The sequence below is a fragment of the Pyrgilauda ruficollis genome, unplaced genomic scaffold (assembly GCF_017590135.1).
Source record: "Pyrgilauda ruficollis isolate IOZ18807 unplaced genomic scaffold, ASM1759013v1 scaffold30, whole genome shotgun sequence".
NCBI classification, from domain to species: Eukaryota; Metazoa; Chordata; class Aves; order Passeriformes; family Passeridae; genus Pyrgilauda; species Pyrgilauda ruficollis.
This window is the reverse complement of record NW_024524378.1, coordinates 7,639,721-7,662,017: the sequence shown is the minus strand read 5'-3', so window position 1 is coordinate 7,662,017 and position 22,297 is coordinate 7,639,721. Positions and strand designations below refer to the sequence as shown.

General features: G+C 38.7%; 1 protein-coding gene across 3 annotated transcripts in view; it reads left to right on the top strand.

Annotated features, from left to right (window-relative positions):
- Nucleotides 1-22,297, top strand: part of SPIDR (scaffold protein involved in DNA repair) — a 195,258-nt gene that overhangs the window by 54,235 nt on the left and 118,726 nt on the right. For all 3 annotated transcript variants that reach the window (XR_005955639.1, XM_041473623.1, XM_041473624.1), the window contains exons 7-8: nt 7,300-7,400; nt 20,280-20,499. Coding sequence is in view for 2 of the 3 variants with exons in the window: in XM_041473623.1 (XP_041329557.1) it covers nt 7,300-7,400; nt 20,280-20,499 (321 nt within the window). In the remaining variant the exon portion in view is untranslated. The remainder of the gene's footprint in view (nt 1-7,299; nt 7,401-20,279; nt 20,500-22,297) is intronic.

Sequence of the window (22,297 nt, the reverse complement as noted above, 5' to 3'; positions counted from 1 at the left end):
CAAGTCTCTGCTTAGCTGGGCTCTCTTTCTCCAGGCCAGTGCCTAGGGAAGCATGGGCTGAGCAGAGGTGGTGCAGGTGTAGAGCTGCCATCTTCCTGTGGGAATTCCTCTGCAGTAGGTTCAACTCCAAATCCAGACTGTGTTTTGTATGCCTCTTTCGTGGAGGAGTCCTTATGTAGGTAGAGTAGGTCTCCTCCCATTTTGTTTCCCCTTTAAAGAAAATAGGAAATATTTCTATTTTTACATCTCTTTGCTATTTGACATGCATAAATCTGTCTTCAAAAGTATATTCAAAATCTTGCTTCAAAAGTAGAATATTTTCAAGAAATTTTAGCTTATATTTTCTGTAGACATCTTAGTCATTCTGCAATTTGCATTTTTATTTGCATTGCCTGATTGGAGCTATGCCTCTGTTACATCAATGGGTACATTTTTCTGTGCAACTTCAAAGAAACCCCCCTAAAATATCCCCTCTAAACCCCCAAATCCCAAGCAAAATGAAACCAAACAAAGAAAAGAATCTTAACAGTCTCTGGAAAAATTCAGATAAATTCCTTTCTACTGTCCTCTCTTCCTGGAAACCTCCTGGTGCTGAAATGGAAATGGGTGGTTGCCTGGATGAGAGAAAAGAGTATTGTTTATTTGACCCTATTACAGATGCAGTTGTCATACACCAAAAAAACTGAGATGCAACCAAAGCAACAGAAATCTTCAGATGTAAGCTAATTGTGGATGATTAAAATAAATTTTTATGATCCTAGCATTGGAAATTTGACTGTAAATTCAACACCCTTGACTGTAAATAAAAGGAGAAGCCCATCTATGTCCCCAAATCAACATGCACAATATACAGTGCTGCTGCTGATGAACCAGATTTGAAGGGGCATGTTGCAATTCTCCTCTGTTAGGGGTTAAGTAGGGTTTTGGAAAACAATTGATGTCTGAAGACAAGAATGATGTGGTGAAAGCAATTTCTCCCCCACCATATCTACTGCCAGATTCTCTTATGTTTTCTTGTATCCCTGTAATGTTAGTTTTTGTTTTCAAAAGTGTCCTAAGTAAAGATTATTCTTCTTTCTGCCATGGTCCCTAGGGGAGAGCAGGCAGTCTGAAGGTGAGGCTTGTCCTTCAGGGGTGTTGGTGGTTCTGAAGAGCTGTGCTGTAGGAGATGCCAGTTTGTCACACTGGAACCAAAGCAGATCATCTCTTGCTCACAGCCATCAATGGCACTGCTCGGGACATCCTCCCCTTAAACACTGGTATTATATGGCTGTGTAGTTGCCCTCCTCTATTTAACAAGACTGTTGATGGATGCAGTGGGAATACATAAATTTCCCAGGCGCACTGCCAGATCCATGGCCTTGGACTGCACCTGTGAGCTACTTAGTGAGTTGAGAATTAGGTGCTGCTAATGGTACCTGGTACTGAGATGAAGAGCCATGGTGATCAGGTCAAGAGGAGTTTGGTTTGCATGCTCCTGCCCTTTTGCCATCCCAAAGCTTCAGTTTCTCGTCTTGAGTCAGCACTTCATGGGAAAATTATGGAAATTATTTGTAAACCTGAAAGTAGGGAGTGCATATTGCAAAGACCAGTTTTCAAGAAGGTCTTCTTGTTACATTTTAAATCCATGTTAATGCTATGGGAAATGTCTAAACTGTTTTAGTTCCAATTCTTTCAAAGTTTCTGTGTGAAAGAACAGAGAAATGTAAATTATTGCAAGTTTTAACATTTATTACACGGATTAAATAAATAACTGCGTTGATTCAGTATTTGTAGAGAAGAAAACTCAAAATGCATGTACTCAGTTTCTCTTGTCTGCAAGTAAACCTTTCTTAAATGTTTTCTGAATTGTTTACTTTTTCCATTAAGATTTTATTTCCATCAGAAAAAAAAGTCTGAGGTTATTGTAGGAAATAAATATCTGAAGTTATAAAATGTTAACTCTGCATCTAAATCTGTCATGTTGCAAGAGCATATAGTTGTGAAGAATAAGCTTTTTGTTTGGTTTTTTAAATACTTGAGTGGCTGTTTTTAGTTCAATAGAAACAGGATTTCCCAAGATTTTATTTTAAATTATCTTATATCTGCCGGTATGCAGACCACATACAAATCTGATCAGCTAAAATTAACTTTCGTTATCAAAAGAGGAGAAAATTACAGAATGTCCTGGTACTATGTGCAGTAAAATGAAACCCAGTTGTCACATGAGGCCAATTGAGGTCTTGAAAATAAAGGAAATTGCCAAGGGAAGAGGGAGCTGGCACAAATGAAGCAGACTTTTACTCTAAAATTGGGACTGTTCCTTCTTACATGCATCCACAAGTGGCATGAGGGTGTAACAACAACAGACTAGCCATTTGGACAGTCATGTTCTTATGCTAATTTTAACTATTTCTGTAATTATTTAACTTTGCTAGTGAATTTCTTGTTGGATTAGGAAAATATAAATGAAAGAATATCATGCAGTACAGATGTACCACTTGTCATCACCATCAGTGTACACAGTAAAATTTTTTTGCCCTTAGAGAAAGCTAAAATGTATTTTCTCTTTTAGAAAGTGTGGGTGGTTTCACTGGGCCAAATGTTTGGTGCTAATGGGGAAAGAAAGTGCCATGTTTGTCATTGGTCACAGCCAGCACAGCTTCATGGGGGAGAAGTCCTGCTTGTAAAACCCTTCTGTGACAGGCTAGCCCACCTAACTGATCTAGGAAAGCCAATAGATGTGATATTTTTGTACTTCAAAAGCAAAACTTTTGGTACTGTCTCTCACATTACCCTCCAGACCAAATGTCCAGCACACAGCTGGATAACCATGCTCAGTGGTGGGTGAGCAGCTGGCTCACAGGTTGGGCACAAAGGGTACAGTGGATGGGGTGACATCAGGCTGGGTCTGGTCACTAGTGGGGCTCTGCAGGGCTCCATCCTTGACCCAGTTCTCTTCAACATCTTCATTAACCACTGAGATGCAGTACTCAAAGGATAGTAAGTGAGTTTCCTAGTGGCACTAAATTAGGGAGTGCTGTCAACTCTCTTGAGGGCAAAGAGGCCCTGCAGAGAGACCTCGACAAATGAGAGCACTGGGCAATCACCAACTGCCCGAAGTTTACCAAGGGCAAGTGCCAGATTCTGCACCTGGGACGGGGCAATCCTGGTTCTGTACAGACTGGGGAATGACTTGCTGGAAGGCAGGGCTGCAGAAAGGGACCTGGGGGTCCTGTTCACTGGCAATTTGAACATGAGTCAGTGGGGCCTTTTTTACTTCTTTAGCAAGTGCCCCATGGAGTGGAAAGGATCCAAAGGAACAGCTGAGTGTCAGTTACTTTACCAGTTAATGCGAAAGTAGGAGAGAAGATGGAAATTGTCCAATCTTGAGATGGGGATATATATGTGCTTTGAATTATATGGAGTCCTTGTGTATACTGTGTACAAGGAGACAACTCAGTAAAGAGTGTTGAGTTCAAGTTAAGTCTGTAAAGGAGTAAACTTGGATAAATAGGGGGTCATTTTTTGGTAAGTGCCCTGCTGAATGAAAACCTTACTAAATAAACACAAGGAGATCTCTAACACTTCAGAAAGATTGAAAATTACTTTTCAAAGCACAGCAGACTCACTAATGCTCTTTTGTTGTTGCTTTCTATTAACCTCTTTGGAGCTGGGAAATAGGAACCAGCCTGGAAGTCACAGATCAGGCTCAGTATTACTTTTTGGTCATAGCTGTCACAAAACTCCTCAGTCTTGCTATTAAATTTTATGGGTAGGGCAACTACCAGAACCTGAGCTGTTGTACAGGATGCTGAGCTTTCTTATGGTCATCAAAGCTGTTTTTCATGTGGATATTGTTGGACATAGACAGTAAAGGCAATGTGTTGTTTTAAATAGAGTATTTCAACAAGCTCAGATTTAGTATGGAAATAGGACATGAATTGCTGCTTTTAAATCTGTCTGACTTCAGGGAATTAAAGGAACAAAATAGTTGTACTGGAAGTTTTGTGATTAAAAATAAGCAGGTTGTGGACTTCAGGGAATTAAAGGAACAAAATAGTTGTACTGGAAGACAGGTTGTAGGCAGTGGAGATTGTATCTGAGCAGCTTGATTTCACCAAACAGCCTTTGCATTAACAATTTGCCAAATGTGTTCAATTTGCTCGTATTAAAACATTTAGGGGGCAAGTTTGAAGTGCTGGTCAGGAAAGTGTACATCCTAAACTAGTTTTTATTATTTCAATAAAATAGTTTGTCAATTCCCTTGGTTACAGAATTGATACTGTAGTAATCAAAATATATTTGCCAATTACCCCCCAGAAGCTGGCTTACCTCTTACTGCCCAGCCAGGAGTGACTCTGACTCTGTATAGTTCACAGTATGACACAGTCCATGCACGAGTGTTTTACAGTGCGGGCACCTGTACTGTTTTGGAAGGAATGAGTAGTTTTCAAATGCTGTTGTCAGCAAATCTGTTACTTTGTGTACCAGAAATCACCTTTTCCTTTGTTTTATGTGTTTGAGCTACAAAGGGGGTTGACCTGCTGGGTTGCAGTGGTGTTTAACCTCCTTTGTTTCTACCTTTTTAAAAGAAACAAACCATAAAGTACCAACTGTTGCTCTGGCCATACAAAGTCTTTTTGTTCATGGCATGTCCTTGAACTGTGTTTTCTAATTTCATGAGCTATGAAACAGTATAAAAACAACATTTCTGATGACCAGCTGAGAGCCTCTCATAAATGCATTCTTAGTTATATTTTATGTTCTGCAACCAAGCAGATGCAAAATGCTTTATGGTGTTTTCTGTTTAAGCTATTTTTAACCACATTTGGAATGTGAGTGGAAGGATGATGGTTAATAAATATCAGTGCACTTAGCACAGAGGGCTACTAAGGAAAGTCAGAGTTTTATTTTTCATGGACCTTTGTGATAACTGGTATTCTAATGCAGTCATGGTCAGCAAATTAGTAATGAAATTGTGAGCATCATTGGAACCTTCTTGGTAGTCATATCAGGCCTAAAACAGGAATGATGTCTTGCTGTTGAGTGGAGTAGCCATGGAATCAGAAACATGCTTTCTTTCCTTCATGCTACAAGGCATTCCTGCCATAGGTGTAACAGTAGTGGGCTTGCAGAAGAGTAGGAACTGATTGACTGGACACAACCATAGCTCTGTTCAGGGAAAAAGGGGAAAATTAAGCCAATAATAGCTGCTCTCTCCTGCTGGTACTTTAAGGCTTTCTTGCGATTTGAACAAATAAAATACATTCCTCTGACTGGCATCTGTGGAGGGAATGAAGTAGGAGAACACTCATGTTGAACAGTTTTCTTTCAGCAAAACAAGTGTTTGAGCTACTAACTGTGTAGTGTATTGCTCCAGGCCGACCACGTAGTGCAGATGCAGACTCACACATGCAAGACTTTTAAACAAGCAATCTGAAAATGCATTTTACTGCTGCATTTTTAAGCCTAGCTGAGCTGGCATCCACCAATTCCAGCATGGCTCATGTAGGCCACCAGCCAAGCTGAATTACAACTGCATCTGAGAATGGTTCCCTGAGAAGAGAAACTGGGTCTGTAGAGCTGTTTGCCCACAAGTGTTCTGGTGTGGTAGTGCTTCAGTGCTCAAGTTTGGGGGAAATGTAGATGATGAACACAGTGTTATCAGCAGAGTAGGTTATCCTGTATGAAGTTTTGTGCTTGGCTGTGCTGCTCTTGGAACCAAAGCTTCCATTGTACTTCTGTATTAGTTGCTAGTCTTAAAGTCCTTGCTGAAACCAGGATTAAACAAGGTTGTTAAGCTTACTTGGAACTTCAATGAAGCCCAGTATTTTCTTAGCATTTTTGTTTGTTTTCCTTCTTAATATAGCATTGTTCATAGCTTGTTAAGTCTGGGTTCTCTGTTTTGAGGCTTTGGGGATTTTCTTCCTCTGAGTTTCTTTTGTCTCTGCCTGACACTGGCCATAGAGATGTAGCAATGTAAACTGCCAAACTTCTATAGGTCATTTTGGCTTAAATAAGGCTTTGTAGTTCAGAGTTCATTCTGTGATCTACTATTTAGATGTTTAGCCACTGCATCTGAAAATTCTTCTGATGCTTATAATTTTGCAAAGGATACAGTTGTTAATTAAAAATTCAGCTGACACTGCTAACTACTTTTTATGTAATGTGTTGACTTGTCTGTAGATGAAATTGCTTAATAACTGGTAACCAAAAAGAGATTTTTTTTTTTTTTACAACTCACCTGAAGTCCTGCTTAGCCTCTTTAGCTCCTTCTCAGTTTCCGTATGTGTGTGTCTTCCCAGTTTCACATTTATTATCTGAGCCTTACCAAGCTATTTGTCTTTTTTAACTAAACCAAAAAATGTTCATCATGCACACAAACAGTCATAAGGTGGTTGTATGCTATCTCTGTTGATTCCTAAACCAGTTTAACTCAAGGACGCATTTCACCTTGGTAGAAATCCTTATTAATATTTTCGGTAGTACTTGTGGAGAAACTTTACACTGCAACAAAAGAATGAAGGTTTTTATGCAAATAACTTCTTTGAAGCCAAAGAAAAATGCTCAAACACTCCCACAGTAGTCCAGAGCTCTTTGTAGTAGCCCAAAGAGAGCTTCCAACACATACATCTTCTTGTTCTTAAAAGTGAGAAATTATATCTTCTGGCTTTGAATCCGAGGGTAGGAATTGCTTTAGTGTTACCTTAAGTGTATTTGTGCTAGATGCCACTCCTCTGCTCCTCACCTTGGGAATGCTAAATTAATTTCATCTTGGAGAGTGTTCAGACCACTGAAACTGCACACTTGACCCAGCTTGTGAAATGAATCATAGGGTCAAGTATGGGTAAAAGAATATTTTTGTGATCACTCCTTGCCAACAGACAAACAAATCTGTGAGGGAAAAGAAAACCCAACCTGTTATAACTAGTGGTTACACTGGTTTGTTTTGAATTTGCAACTGTCTCTGGTTTCTAATAGGATCTGTTCATAAGTGCAAGGGAAAGTTAGAAACCATTTTTTACACTCCTCATACTGGAGACAGGACTGAAAACATGAAGAGTTTGAACACCCAGATACTGAAAACGTTTTGTTGTGTGTATTGACCCTAGGTGTGTGTTTTGTTGGGAGTTACTCCATGGGAAAACTCAAAATTTGGAGAACTAATCTACAAAACATGGTTTTACTGTATGATTCTGTTTCTAAGGGTCAAAGCATACATACATATATATACATATACATCTGTCCTGTGGCTTGTCATTTGGCCAACCAAATACTGATTCCTGGCAAAACTGAGCATTCCTTTATTCTCTGCAGAGGCGGGCTAGCTGAGAGGTTGTGTCGGCTCCAGAACAGAGAAAGATCTGCCATTAGCTTTTGGAGGCATCAGTGTCTTTCAGATGATAAAATCCCCTCAGGTAAGAAGCATAACACAATACCACTGTGAAAGTATTATACCTACATATATGTATCTATGGCCTATGTAGGGGGAAAAGTGAAGTTTATATTATTTGCTGGTCTTTCCTGACTTAGGTTTAATATTATAGTGATGGTCTTCTAAGCTAATAATTGCATTTCTGGTAAATATGAAGGTTCTAACAACTCAGTCATCATTTCAATGTATAAGGTAAAGGATATATTTTAAGTAGCCTCCATCTAAGTTCTTCACAGCTTCTTGATATCCAGCAACACATGGAAAAATAGTGTTTTCAGCAGATTGTAGGACAATTAAAGTTTTAATTTATGGGTGCTCAGATTTTTTTGGTGTTTTTTTTCCTTTCTTCATAATCAACCTTTCCTCTTGTTCTTTTTGCTATGTGATCACTTCTTGACAACAAATAGACAAATGGATAAGTGCTGAAATTGTAAGTGGCACTAAGTGTGACCAAAAAGTGCACAACTATGAAATGAGTGTGAAGCATAACTGCAGTGTGCACATCACTTAAAAGGAAACAGTGGTAGTCATGCAAATTAGTTACTGGTGACTGATAGCACCACCTTTCAGTAGTGCTTCTTGAGAGGTAATGGATTTATAGAGTTTAAGTATTAAGAAGTTTTTAATCAGCTTCTGTGTGTGTGACTATAGTCTACAAAATGCCAATAATTTATTCTGTATTAAGCCGACTGCTTATTTTTGAGCATATATTGACTTGCATTTATTTTTCAGAAAGTCTTCTGGTCTTAATTTGAAAACACATGGATAAGTGAATCTATCATTTACTTGGAGAGTTTGTCCCCAGTTCTACTCCCAAATTTTTAAAGGTGGTTTTTCTTCCAAATCTGAATTTGTCTGGCTTCAGTTTCCCTCTTTTGTTTCTTGTTTCTCCCTTAAAGCGCTCTTTAGTATGTGACATTTTCCCTTTCTGGCTCTTACATAGCAAAACCTCTGCTGCCTCCCAATTTTCATAAACTGAACAGACTGAGCTGTTTAAGGGTCTCTAAAGCATTGTTATCAGTGTTCAAGTGACTTTCGTGGTTTTTTACTGTACCTCTTGAACTTTACAGCAGGGTCTTAAGAACAAAGATAGCAATTCCATGTGTTCTTCATACAATACATAGCAATTCCATGTGTTTAGTCTCATTAAAATCATTGGCCAGGTCCAGTTCACTTCTCAGACTCCTGGATATTCAAGGCCTGTGATAAGTGTTTGAGTCTGGTTTGGCTTTGCTCACAGCACAGTGCTGGGACTTCACCTCAAACTGATTGTCCAATATGATTTTGTAACCTTTACAGCTGTTTTTTTTCTGATATGCTGTTTCCCACTCTCCAGCTACTCTTTCTGTTTCTTCTGCCTAAACACAGGGAAGCATTTGTGCTGTATCGTGGCTGATTTTACTTAAGTAGTGCAGCTAATGATGCAGTTCAGATCACTGTATAGCAAAAGCCTGTCCTCTTTTAGTCACAAATTTTCTTGAGTTTGTGGTATTCACACAGTTATGTCACTGATGAAACAATAGCATGAGTGTTTGCTTGTAAGTCCTGCTGGAACTGCTGTTACTCAGTTGTAATTCTCCAGTGGTAAAAAGCTCTAACTGTAATTCACAAAGTTAGCTCTCAGGATTTTAATTTTTTTTTTCATTCCACTCAAAGGGTACATTACTCATAGTGAAAATGGTTGATTTTTCATAAGAAGGTTGTATGATTTAAAGTTACACCCAAACTGTTGGCTAAAGCTTGGTCTCAGTTTCTCACTGGAGTTTTAGAGGGCTTACATCCCTTGGCCATTTGCATGCTGTGTGTTCAAAATGCCACCCATGTGGAATAGCACGTTGTATTTCTGAACTTAATTCCTTACTTATTTTTCCAGCCACTTTGCCTAGATCTGATGTCAGGCTAGCTGGTCTCCAGTTATTGTAAGCCACTTTGTTTGCCATTCCTGAATAGTACTACAATATCATTGTCCTTTCAGTCCTCTGGAATTTCACCAGTATCTGAATACATTCTAGAAAGTGACATCAGGGAACCAGAGATGTCTTTAGCCAGCTCTTTTCAAAAATGCTATGCTGAAAATTGTACAGGCATGCTTACTTAAAACCATGAGAGGTTACTTCATCATTCTTATATGGAGTGAGGCCATCCTCTCGCTGCTTCTCAAATATGGAACAGAAATAGATATTGAATAGGCTTGCCTTTTTTAATAAAATGAAAAAATTTAATGCACTTTGTAGTAACAGACCTCCAACATTGCTAGTATTCTTTTTGTCCTAGTTTCACATGTGTCATTACAAAACCTTGTGTTTGGCTGCTCACCATTTTGTTAGACCAACTTTTAGGCTGAAATATTCCATGCTAAACATCTGCCCCTGGCTGAATTCCTTTCTTTGATTTTTCTTCTTTCTTTCAGAAAATGAGTCAGAATTCGTTAGCATTTTATGAGAAAAAAGGCTATGGGAAAATACCTTGCTCTATTCTTAAGTACATTTAAAAAATTCTGATGAGTGTCTTTAAGATGATTTAGTTTTGGCAGAAGATGAACTGTTTCTGGGATATGCCTTTTCCATCATAAAAAAAAATGTACAAGAAGTCTTTAGGACAAACTACTGTTTCATTTACCCTGCAAGCATTTGCTACAATTTCTGAAAAATGCTGAACATGCCATAAATTTAGTAATACACTTCAATTCCACAGCTTCAATTTCACTTCCAATTCTCAATCCTTATTCCAAAATATAATGATTATAAAATAATCATTAAAATAGCTGTCATAGTATTTTGGGGATACTTTTTCATCTAGGGCAAAATTTATTTTTGATAGTTGTATTCTTAGAACAGCCATAATGTTTTGTAATACTAAAATGAAATTGGTGTTTGGTTTGGAGGACATCAGTTGGAATGGTTGAAATTTTAGTAATGTAACTAGATAACCTTCTCTTTGCTTGTAGTCAGGAATGTGAAGTGTCAGCACAGCAAATGCGTGCCACTTTCAGCTTTCATCTCTTTAGGTTCAAGTTAAGGCTGTCTCACTAATCTAAGAATCTTCTTGAATTTTGTTTCCCCTCTGTTTTGCCCAGTAGCATTTCTAAGCCACACTGTTTCCAGGACTGTTTCTGACTTAGGCACAGAATTAGAGGAAAGAACTTTTCAAATAACAAACTCATTTGAGTCACTAAAGAATCCTGAAGATTAATGTGGAGGATTGAAGTAACTTAGTTGCTGGGAGAGCTGTCACGTCATTTTGGATATCCCATAGACATGCAGACCAGAAGTTCATTGCTAAAGCAGCGGGGAGCAATTTCAAATGAGATTGGTTTGAAGTCCTCCTTACATATGAGATTTAAGGAAAAATGTTTCCAGAAGTTCCAGCTGTCACCCCCATTAGACATTTCAAATTGCAGAATTGTATGCCTTTATTTTGCTGTTGCTTACTTTTAGGTTGTATCCATGTCCATATTACTCAAAAAACCCCTAGTTTTTTGCTTTGTTTTTTTTTTTTTTTTTTTTAAATCCTGTCTGTTACCTCCCTGACCCCTTTCTGTAAGTAACCATTGTGGTTTGGCTGCCTCTTGGTCACTGGGATGAATCACTGCCCAGAAGAGAGCACCTCCTTTCAGAGAGCACGCACTTTCTGGTGTTTATGCAGTGCACAGGGTCTCACTTTGGCTGACTCATTCTGCAGGGTAGAAGAAGCCTTAGTGCTTTCTCAGATTTTGACAGTTTTGGGCTACAGTCACATTCTAGAGCTGGTCCCTGTGTTGGGATAGGCACTCACTAAGGATATGGGATTTCTGTAAGGTGAATCCCACTTCTTTAAATCAAGGTAGCCTTGCAGAGGCCTGCAGGGAGGAAATACCAGAGTTTGCCCGTGCTACACAGCATTGGTTGGATGCTTTCTGTGGTTCAGCTCTAACAGAGGTGAATGTCAGGCTCTGCCACAAATCCAAAATTTTCTGTTCTTCACAAGATGTAAAAGGGGGGCTGAGGTGGAGGCCATGTAACAGCAAGTCTCTGATCAGCCAAGCTGATGGTTTGAGGGTACTCTGTGCACGGGCTTGTAGACCATTTGCAGGCTTTTTTTCTGTATGCAGTGCTGCAACTTCCCCATGAAGTTTCCTGTTTGGGCAAAGAGGAGATCTGGACAGCTGAAAGAGAGAGAGAAAAAAAAAACCAAACCCACAACAAAAACCCAAACCTTTTTCCTGTCAACATCTGCTGGAAGAAAAAATAGTGGTTTTCTGAGTTACATTCAGACAACCTTCCTGTCTATAGGAGAGGACACTAATAATATTTAAAGCAAACTCATGTGGATTCCTACTGTAACTTCTGAAATTCTGCTTTCTATACATCCTACCTTCTATTGGTTTTGTTTGTCTTACAGCTACTGTCAAAGCAGTTCTTTACCTTAAATGCAGAAACATTTTATTCTCTAGCATTTATAATCTGCTGCAAGATTTGGTATTTGTTGATCCAAGGTTAAGATTCGTGATTGTGTTACAACTGAATTTGAGTAGTAAACTGACAATAAAACAAAACCATTGATTTTTCCTTCCAAACTGCTCCTTCCTCTCAGGGAAAAGTGACCATCAAGGGGCAGCAAATTTTCAGTTTACTGGGGCAAATGGAACACATACAAGGGGGGAGGAGGGTGAAGCCCTGGAGATGAGGACAGGGTCTCATGCCACACGTTTTCAGGAAGGCTGAAAGACTTACAGAAGAGGATATAAACAATCTCTCCCTCTCTTCCAGTTTCATTGACTAGTTAGGATGATGGGAAGAAATTATTTTAGCAGCTTGAATGCCAAGAAACTTGTATTTGATGAAAAAAACATGGGTACCCCTTAACAGGGTTTTCTTTACTATGTAAAATTCTTCTAAAAAGACAGAAATCTGAGATTTGCTAGTTGTTGCTTATTTCTTATTTCTTGATAGTTTGTTTTATTACTTAAGAATTAATACTATAAATTAGAGACATGGCAAGTGGCCAATTTTTTTTTCCTAGCCAACTGTCTGAACTTGTTACAGTGTTGGAAAAGAAAAACTCAAATGTGAACTTGTCTTCTTCAAACAAGAATTCTTTGTATTGTTTTTGTTTTCCTATGAGAAACAATAATGACATGCATAGTCTCTTTAAGTAGCTCACATATGTTCTTATAAAGAATTTGTAGTGTTTAAAGCACAGCCAAATTCAGCAGACTTTTGTAAAATTTATATAAATGTGGCAAGAAGCCATCATGCCTATGAGAGACTTGGTGTGTTTCTGAGAGAAATCTTCTTGAATGGCTTAAGAAGTTACCAGCCCAGGAAGAATAGCAACATGTATAGGTCAGAACAGCAACCAGATGGTTTTGTACAGGCTTTGAAAACCTTGAAACCCAGACCTGGTTTTCAGCATTGACTTTGAATTACAAGGGTCTGCTTGGTATCTACCTGCTTGCTGAGTTTGTTATGCCTGCACCTGTAAGTTATACATGAGGGAAGAGAAAGAGCAATAATAGGATACCAAGCAAAATAATGTTTTTGTTTTGATTTATGCCTGTAATTTGACATTTTGTACTTTTTGTGCTTAAGAATGAAAGTAAAACTTCGTGGCTTGAACCAGAAAGTGGTTGGCTATTCTTCCACTGCAGATAGTATGTGATGTCCCAGGAGAGTGTCTACTAACTGCAGTTTTGGAACCACATTTGACAATTAGAAGTTAAATTATGTTGGGATGAAATAATGCCTTTGAAAAATAACTGAGTGAGACAAATTTGGAAGAGTGTTGCTAGTTTGCTTTATTAAACAAGGCATGAAGTGGAATTTTCTTTGTTTCCTTTATAATTCCATAATGTGTGTTTGACCTATTCATCTGAACCAAAGGCAAAGGGTGACTTTCATTCTTTGTGCAGCGAGTACTATTCCCAACCTTAATTGCCCACAATTCTTTGTAGTTTCAGTGGGAAAGTTTATTTTATGAAAGCTTTTACTTAAGATTAGTAGAAATTTGACTCATGTGTAACACCTGTATTTTACATACTGCATATTTCTAACGAATTTCCCAGTTAAGAGAAAGTATAGCTTAACTTCTCAACCATGTATTTAGAAATGTCAGGTAAAGTAAAAATTTGCTTCTAAACTGCAGTTCATGTATACTATTTGTTTGATAGTTCTTTGAGCAAAAGTAACAGTAATTTGTTTTTCTTAAAAGTGTCTGTCCTTTCTCCATATCATTCAGATATCACTAAGATGAAGAATTTTGACTGTTTAGCTGATAAGAACAAGTTGCCTTTACTATTTTTGCACAAAACATGTATTTGTTAGCAGTTTTTCAAATACTAATGTGGCTTCAAGCAAACTCATCTTCCTCCCTTGTGTCTTCTTATGAGTTTGTAATGGCTTTATTCAGAAAGCTCTACTTGCATAAGGGTGATTTTTTAATTTATTTAAATGGAAGGTGAAATAGTCTTCCTTTTGCCTCTTGTCATGCTTGCTTGGTCTTTTTTATCCATGTGACTTGTGAGGTAAGTCTTGTGGCTGAGGAGTTTTATTTTGTCAGTCTTGCTTTTCATGATAGTTCACATGTATATTGTAGGTATGCATATGGTCCTTATTACTATAGGCTTTTTATTATCACAGTAATAATAATTTCCACTCCATTCTTCTTCATGCTTGGATATAAGTTGGGTTTTTTTTCTGTAATGCTCAGTGGAGCAGAGCCATTCACTGCTTGGCATTTTCCTATGCTTCAGTTTTCTTTTGTGTTTCTAAGTGGTCTGTGTTGTTGTAGTTCACTGTTTTCTGCATTGGTACTGTGGCCTTTATGAACTTATTTCTGCCTGGTGTCATGTGATTGTTACATTCAGTTATATTCAGATGGGCACATCGCATCCTTCAGCCCTGTGGGTAAGATGCATTCTTACAGCATGGCAAGACTTTTGACATTTTCAGCAAGAATGGAAAATTCAGGAGTGCCTGCTGTCATAGACTAAACTTGGCTTTGTTTTGCTCTTGTTGATGTGGTGGTGTTAGTGTTGGTTCTGCTGGTCTGATCTGCAGGGACGTGCACTGGCTGTCCCAGCTGACATGTTCAAACCATGCAGAATTCAGTTTGTGGTCCTGAAACATTTTGTCTCACTCTGTAGGTCTTGTAGAGATTGCTCCGCTGCTGGAGTTCTATTGACCAGCTCTAAAGAGAGTTTCTTCCCTTTGAGAACTTTCCATTTAAGGCTACAGGTGCTCTTTTGGAACACTTGAACAGCAGCATTTTAGCAAAATTTACTGGAGTGAGGTGAAACTGCATGCAGTCTTACTGATATTGACATTTGATGCATTTCCATACATCAAGCACCATGGATACTCTCGTTGCAGTGTGTTCAGCTTCCTGTCACTCTGTCACTAGAGAAACATAAAATTTGTTGCTCCCAAGAGATCATAATTTCTATATTTTCCTCCTCATTTGTCTTCCTTATTGGTAGTAACAGAGTTATTAAAACAAACTTTAGAGTTGTATTTCAGGCACTGAAGCCAGAATGTCTGAACATTTGGGTTTTTTTTAAATTGTGCTCCTCAATGTTTTTTTCCTTCTCTCGTCTCCAAACTGCTTTTTGGTTGTTGAAAGTCAAAGCAGGCTGGCTTTCTTCTTAGCCTCACTCCTAGGCTGCCCTTGGCATGGCCAGTGCATCATCTGTGACCATGTATATTCAGTGTTGATGTGGCTTAAATACATGTGTCTGCTGTGAAGCCACTGTGTTAGGTTAGAGACTGTGTAGTCATCTGAGGTCTTCAAAGGGCTCAAGACCTCAGGGTCTGTGAGCTCCAAAGGAAGGGGGAGCTTTCTTTTGCCCTTCCCCCCACTTTTTTTTTCCTTCTTTTTATTTCTTTTTAACCCTTCTGGAATTCAGAGTAAATGCAGAACATCTGCAAAATACTGCATCAAAATATATTTTGATGTCATGGTGTATGACATATGGTATATGACTGAAGGGCAGCATCCCCCTTTGTACTAAATTAATAAACAAAAATGAAAATAAGTACCCAAGGAAACTGATGCATTCAGTGAAATTTGTTTGTTCATCTCCCAGGTACTGGAATTAACTTTGAGCTACTTCATGTCTGGGTTGCAAATTGGAGTGAGAAACTAACATCCCAGAGAACACCTGGAATTAAATAATTAACTGTGTATGTCAGAGCAGATCTCTTAGGTGGTGAAACCAAAGTGCCTCTAGCTTAGGATCCTGTTTCTGGCAGTGACAAGAGCTACAAAAAATGCCTAGAAAAATGATAAAAATGGCTAACTCTTGATGGTATTTTCCCAAAATATTCTCCCAAATACCTCCCACAGATCTCTGACTCTGGGACTTTCTAAACCAGAATTACTGTCTATGTTCTTAGTAGTTCTAAATAAGTTTTTCTCCTACCAAAAAGTTACTGGTTGTTTTTCTGAACCCATGCATACAATATAGACCTGGTTTGATCACACAATTATGTATCATCAGGCTTTTTTGGAAATTATGCCCAAGGTCATTGCCAGGTTTGCTGCATTACTACTGTTGCAAAAAAGACCTTCCCCTGTGATTTCAAAGGTTTTACTAATAGTAGCAGTGAGAGGTTGATGTTCCATATGCCCAGATTTGGATCAGGATTTCTTCATCTTTATCAGAGCTTCTTGTTTCTTGTCTGCAAGGTGAGGGAGGTTCTTACCAATCACAGCAAGGCTCCACCAAAGATGCTTCCCTGCTTAAATGGCTCATTCCTCCCACTAGTCAGTCTCTCTCATGGATCTCACTCCTTCAGGACCACTTGCAAAGTGTGAAGGAACTAATATGTTTGATCATGGTCCATCTAGCGATGGTTTCTGTCTGTTGCTTTTCAAAGGGTGGCATTTATCACAGTGGTGTTCTGCAAAGGATGATGTAACTAATCTAGCTCCTAACTGGTGCCTGATTTTTCTTGTACACTGTCCTTTCTGTGACCAATATGTTGATTCAGTAGTAGCCAGCATGTTACTGCAAGTCTTTGTGAAGATTTCTCTTCTTATGGAAAATTCTGTGAGAAGTGAGGGAGCATTACAGGCCTTGGTGGCTGATCCCCTCCTTTCAGATGGTGTTCTTTAGAGGGCACGTTGTACATCTCAAATACCTCTGCAAAATTCATACTCAGCCAGATTTATCAGTGCCTTTCTGGCTTTCTTTGTGGCACCTTAAGCCTTGTGTATCAGTGATTGAATTACACTTCATGCCCCTGGGATGAATAAACTCTCTGTTTTTACTCATAGGGCCAGATATTTCAGACAATCCTTGTGTCAGTGGATGTTTTCTCTGACTTTCCAGCTGACTCTGTGAAGGCTATGGAGAGATGCTGGAAGGGGCAGCTGTCCATGTTGGGCTGTGTTCCAGGACCAGTGAAATGCAGCAGCACTCTGTCACCGGAGCTCAGGACACCCAGGGCTTTGCTGAGAAATGCACCTATGTCTCACACTGGTCAGGCTGATCTGGGTTTCCATCTTTATCTCCCCCAAGCATTTCACTTTGCAGAGGCCTCTGGAGCCAGACTGAATATTTGGAGCAGGTCTTTCACTGAACACATGGTCAATCACTAGACAAGCTCCCCACATGCACCAAGCCTGTCATTTCAAGGAACATTTTTTGTATGATTTAGTATTAGGTGATCCTGTGAGGAGCAGGGAGTTGGACTTGAGAGTCCTTATGGACCCTTTTCAACTCAAGATCTTCTATGATTCTGTAAGAGCTTTGTTAAACAGTCCTCAAATTGCTGATTGCTGCTTCATGGAAGATTTCTAAATGCATCCAGGCAGCTGTGTGCTCACTCACACAGTGAGTGTGCATGTGTACTTGTCTTTCAGTGGGAGAATAAAGGTTACCTTGAATTAAGTAAACTGAAACAAGCTTTGCAGTTGGCTGAATTAGCTCCTTAATTCTCCTAGGAGCTAACCCTGAAGAAATCCATGAGTATTCTGGGCAGCAGAATGGGAAATGGAGAAATGTGCAGTGTAAGAATGGGCACAATTGCAGCACAGTTATTGACAGCACCTTTTAAAATGCATACAATTGTAAGGTATTCTTCCTTATTTAAGATTACTAGGTATTGCCTTGAAACATGCACATATCTGTTTCTGAATTTCTTGAGCTGTAACTCTGCTTTGTAAATGAAAGTAAGTGAATGATAACTTCAGCAAGCAAGTGGAATTTATGTAAGTTATCTGAGGGTGAAGAAGAACAATGCAAAACCCTAAAGTGAGATTTTCACATGGATGAACAAACAAGTAAACTCTGGAAACCATAGAATTTGCAGTGATCCAGCCTGTCTCCTCACCCACAAATTTGCCCTTCAGTGTGCAGCCACATATGTTTGATTTATTTTTGATTGACATAACAATACAAGAGCCAAATGTATTAAACCAAAGCTACATTCTGAACTTTGGTGTTTCATCATGTGCCAGAAATCCAAAGTGCTTTTCCATGTTGTTCAAGAGAACACTATCATCAGCAGTAATAATAATTTCAGAGTAATTAAACTAAACTATCTCTGTGCATCTAAATAAACAAATAGATTGTGGTTCTGTAGAATGTGCATGTGTGCCAAGTGTGAGACTTGGCTACTGGTCGAAATTGAGATGCTTTTAGTGTAGAAGCATTCTGCTTCATTTAGAATCAGCTCCCAGTGTTTCCACCAGCTTTAGGCTTGCAAGAGACTCTGATGTCATGGTAGGATATTTTTTACTCCAATGTCTTTTAGAAACTTTCACACAGATATAGTTCTTGATTTGCCTAGTATTTTTAACTGTTGTACAGTCAGAGGTATTTAAAAGAAAAATGTTATTAGGCTGTCATTCATTGTCTTCAACCAGCTTATAAAATGAGTAACATATAAGCTGCTGACCAGTAAGAATTATCATAAAATTCTGCACGTAAGAAATGCTTGGTTCAGAAGCGATGAGCAGTCTCTCTCACAAGCTGTCATAATACTTTTTTTATAATAAGCTGTTGGTGCATTTGAAAATTGAGACTGATTTTGTTTTTGTGACTTGGTTTTTAAAGTGGATGTAAATGCAAATTGTGCTGTATGTCTAGAGGGAAGAGGTAAATGCTTAGTTACTTTAAAGGATGAGAATTTTTGTGGTTAGCAGAATTTGTTTATGCGTGCCAAATGACTTGGGGTTGACAGAGGACCACAACTGCAGCTAGTCAGGCAAAACAGAATTCAACTGTGAATATTCTAAGCCCTTCCCTTCAGGCATAGAAAACTAGTCATTGCTCACCCTTGTCAGAATTTTCACATAAGCAAACATTATCTCAGTGTAGTGAGTATCTGCAGTGGCACTGTGACGTTACAGCTTTCTCCGAGAAGGTGACAGCAGTGAGGAGCAGCAGCAGGCTGCAACCATCTCTCTTCATCAGTCAGTTTCAAAGGATTTGGCAGAAAGGGTTCATTCTCCTTCTTCTCAGATCTAGAAAAGGAGGTCAGGCTGTACTGGCTTGGACAGAAGTGGCTTATGTACATTTTGTGTCAGACTGTCTGGTGGAACCCTTTACAGAGCTGGAAAATACCAGTTCAGGGGAAGCAGAATGCTTTGCAGAAGCATGTTGCGTGTGATGAAAAATGGGTTCGCATGAAAGTGGTTTTGAGAACAATTTAGTTGTATATTTCCAAATTGCTTTATTTCAGTTTCAGTATGAAATTTAATAAAAAAGGGACAGAATTTTTTATTTTACTTGTGTATAATTCAACTTTATTAAATAAATTTGAAAGGTTTTAGGGCCCAGTTTTTTTGGTTTGGATTTCTTGAGGGTTGGGTTAATTTTTTTTTTGAAGTTTCTCATAAACTCAAACTCAAATATTTTGATTTATTTTCCAGAGGAAAAACATTCACAGTTGTGAAATGAGCCTTAAAATAAACAAACAAATAACTAGTACAGCTCTGCTGTTAAGTTCCAGTATCACGTTCACTGTTCCTCCCCTGTTTCTTCTTTGCTGTGGGAAGACAATAATTTATATCAGCTGTTTTTCTTGGGATGTTATGTTTTTCCCAATGCAACTTGTAAATCAAAAAGGGTAGAACTGGGGATCTGCTGCCCTTGTCCTCTGGGACCCTTTTCTGCCCCACTAAATGCTTGTAGTCTGTCTGAGTAGCTGCGGCCCTGTGCAGAGTGCAAAGGGACCCAGGGTAATTTCATTTCAGTGCAAAGTTGTTTCTTGTTCAGCAGAGATGAAATTGCTAAGAATTGATCTGTTCATGTTGCTTTAAAACAACAGAGCCTTCTGACTACCCTGACTGCCCACTGATAAAATGGATGATCAGTTTTGCAATAATTATTTTTAGGCAGTGCATCTTACTCCTTCTTTCTCCACATTTGTCCCTCAGAGTGACTCATCAGCTTTTAGATGCTTTGTATTCTTCCAATTTGGTTTTTGACAGCTGCTGCTTTGAGAAAGGTCAAGAAGGGCAAACACAACTTCATTTTTAACACAGTGTTCGATTATTCTGTTTTTAAATAAATGCATTTTTTGCAGTATCTAATAAAAAAGACTGAACAAAGTCAATGATTTGCAAGTTTTGAAAGTTGAGATGTGGTGGGAGAGGGCTTCTTGTAGGGAGTTTCTGAGTTCATTGATATGTGGAAGAAGTGCAGGTGGGATTTTTTCTTTACAATTAATAGTATCTATAGAGAAAACAAAAATTACTGCAAAAGCTCAACATAGGTCTTTCAATAAGGCTGTGTATTCTACTCATATGTCGATTTATCACGGTTGGACAGATGTGCAGAGCACAGAGGGATGCACATCTTTAGAGTGCCAGAACTTCTTTCATTCTCCTCATCCAGACTTTGCATTTTTATTTTTTATTTTCACTTTCTTCCTAGATAAATCTGGTGTTTTAATTGTGAAGATCTTAGAAATATTTGAGGAGTGCACGATACAAGTTGCCATCTGCCAGCAGCTGGAACAGTCTCCTGCTACGCTTTCACCTGAGGATGCTGTCATCAATGCAGAGGAACCGATACTCAAGGTCCTCTTCACAAGAGAGACAGCAGCTCACCTGAAGAGCAGACCACAGGATGTCATCCACATCTATCCCCCATGGTGAGTAAGGAGAAGGGCCACACTTGCTGTAGCACTGCAGAACAAAGTGGAGTCGGTAGAGTACTGGCTGCACTGCCGTAGGAAAAACCTTGAGGGGTAACGGGAGAACAGGGCATTCTTGTGGTCATCTGTCTCTGGCAGCTTGAGAGACTTTGACAGATACCTTCAAGACAGCTCAGATAACAACTGTATGTGTATCATGATGCCTCTAGTGTTGCTCAGGGCTTCGGTTGTGTTTTCACTTAATATTTTCATGTTTAGAGCACTAGGAAGGCCTGAGCAATGTCTTATCAATGATAAGGCCAATAAAGTGCATACTTTCTGGTAGCAAAGTAGTTCAGGAATGCTCATCTGTTGTTGGGAGCATGGGTATAATATTTCAGTGGAAAAGTCTCTATTAACTGTATAGCATTCAGTCTTCAGTTCCCTGAGTTCATCTTCAGCACAGCCTTTTCTGGAATTCTTCAAAATGTTTGGTCTATGCTGGTGATTATTTTCTGGGTTGGATTATTTACCTGAATTTTAAAGGGTACCAAAAATGATGAGATTTCTAGTAAAGCAGCTGGTTGGTAGTGGCTGTAGGCTGGAAGGACTACCCTTCATAAAAATTTAGGGGAACTTTGAAGTGGGAACATTACTTCTCTCTTCACTACCCTCCACCCCAAATTATAAAAGAGGAAATACTTTTCTTATGTATTTCAGCATTCATTACCTGAGTTTTAGCCTCCAGCTGCCTCTCATGTTTGACCATATCCTTTTGCAAAATACTTTTTCCTGTTTTGCAAAGGTCTGTATCTGTTTTTTATCTTCATTGATAGCTGCAAATCTTTTCTGAGTTCCCCAATTTGTAATCTTTTGCTTCTGAAATGTTTTTAACTATTTTTGGATGCAATTCAAAAACTAAGGGAAGATATTTTATTTGGGGTTTTTTATGGCTACAGATACAGCTATTGATAATTTAGATGTAAATAGATTGGTAGCAAAGGGAAAATGAAGTTCAATATTAATTAAATCCTAGTCTAGATGTGATTCTGATTCACTGCCTTTTTTTGTTCTCATTTATCTTTTCCTTCATAAGCTTTTTTTAATGCTTTACATTTGGTTTTGTTTTCCTGTTTTCTTCTTGTTTCTCTCTCCTACAAACTTAGTTCCCTTTTTCTCTTCAGGTTTCCTCTGTCGTTTTTAAACCAAGAGGTTTAGCATTTATGCAGCTATATCCTTCTGTGTAGACCTTAACCTACATGAAGATTTTTGTACCAGAAAAACTGTTTTAAGTAGGGTGTGATTCAACTTTTCTCTTTGTTTCCTTCTTTTTTCTTCTCCTGACCTGTTACTGTAGAATGCTTAGCATGAGTAAGTCTCGGACTGCTGCAGCTTGTTGCATGTCTGCTCTGGGAAGATGTAAATCTGCACTGATCTGATCCTTTCCAGACTACAGGCATCTGCAACTGTACTAGTGTACTCTTCTCATTTGTTTAAATTTTAAGACGTTCTGGACACAAAGCTCATTCCTGTATGCATGTAAACCGAGATTTCTTTAGGAAGTTTCATAGCTAGCTGTCTGTCTTCCTAGAAACTCTGCCTTTTATTTGCTTTTATATATATATATTTAGTAGAATGTGCTTTTCATGTAGGAAAAAGGTTATTTCGTGAAACCGTAATGTTTGAACAGAGGATACATCTGCATTGTCATGGTTGCTTTCCTTACCTACATGTCCCTCAAGGCATAAATACATCAGTTAATTGTAGCAAAACTGCACTAAACCTCATCTCTAGTCCTATTTTCTATCTTTTTGAA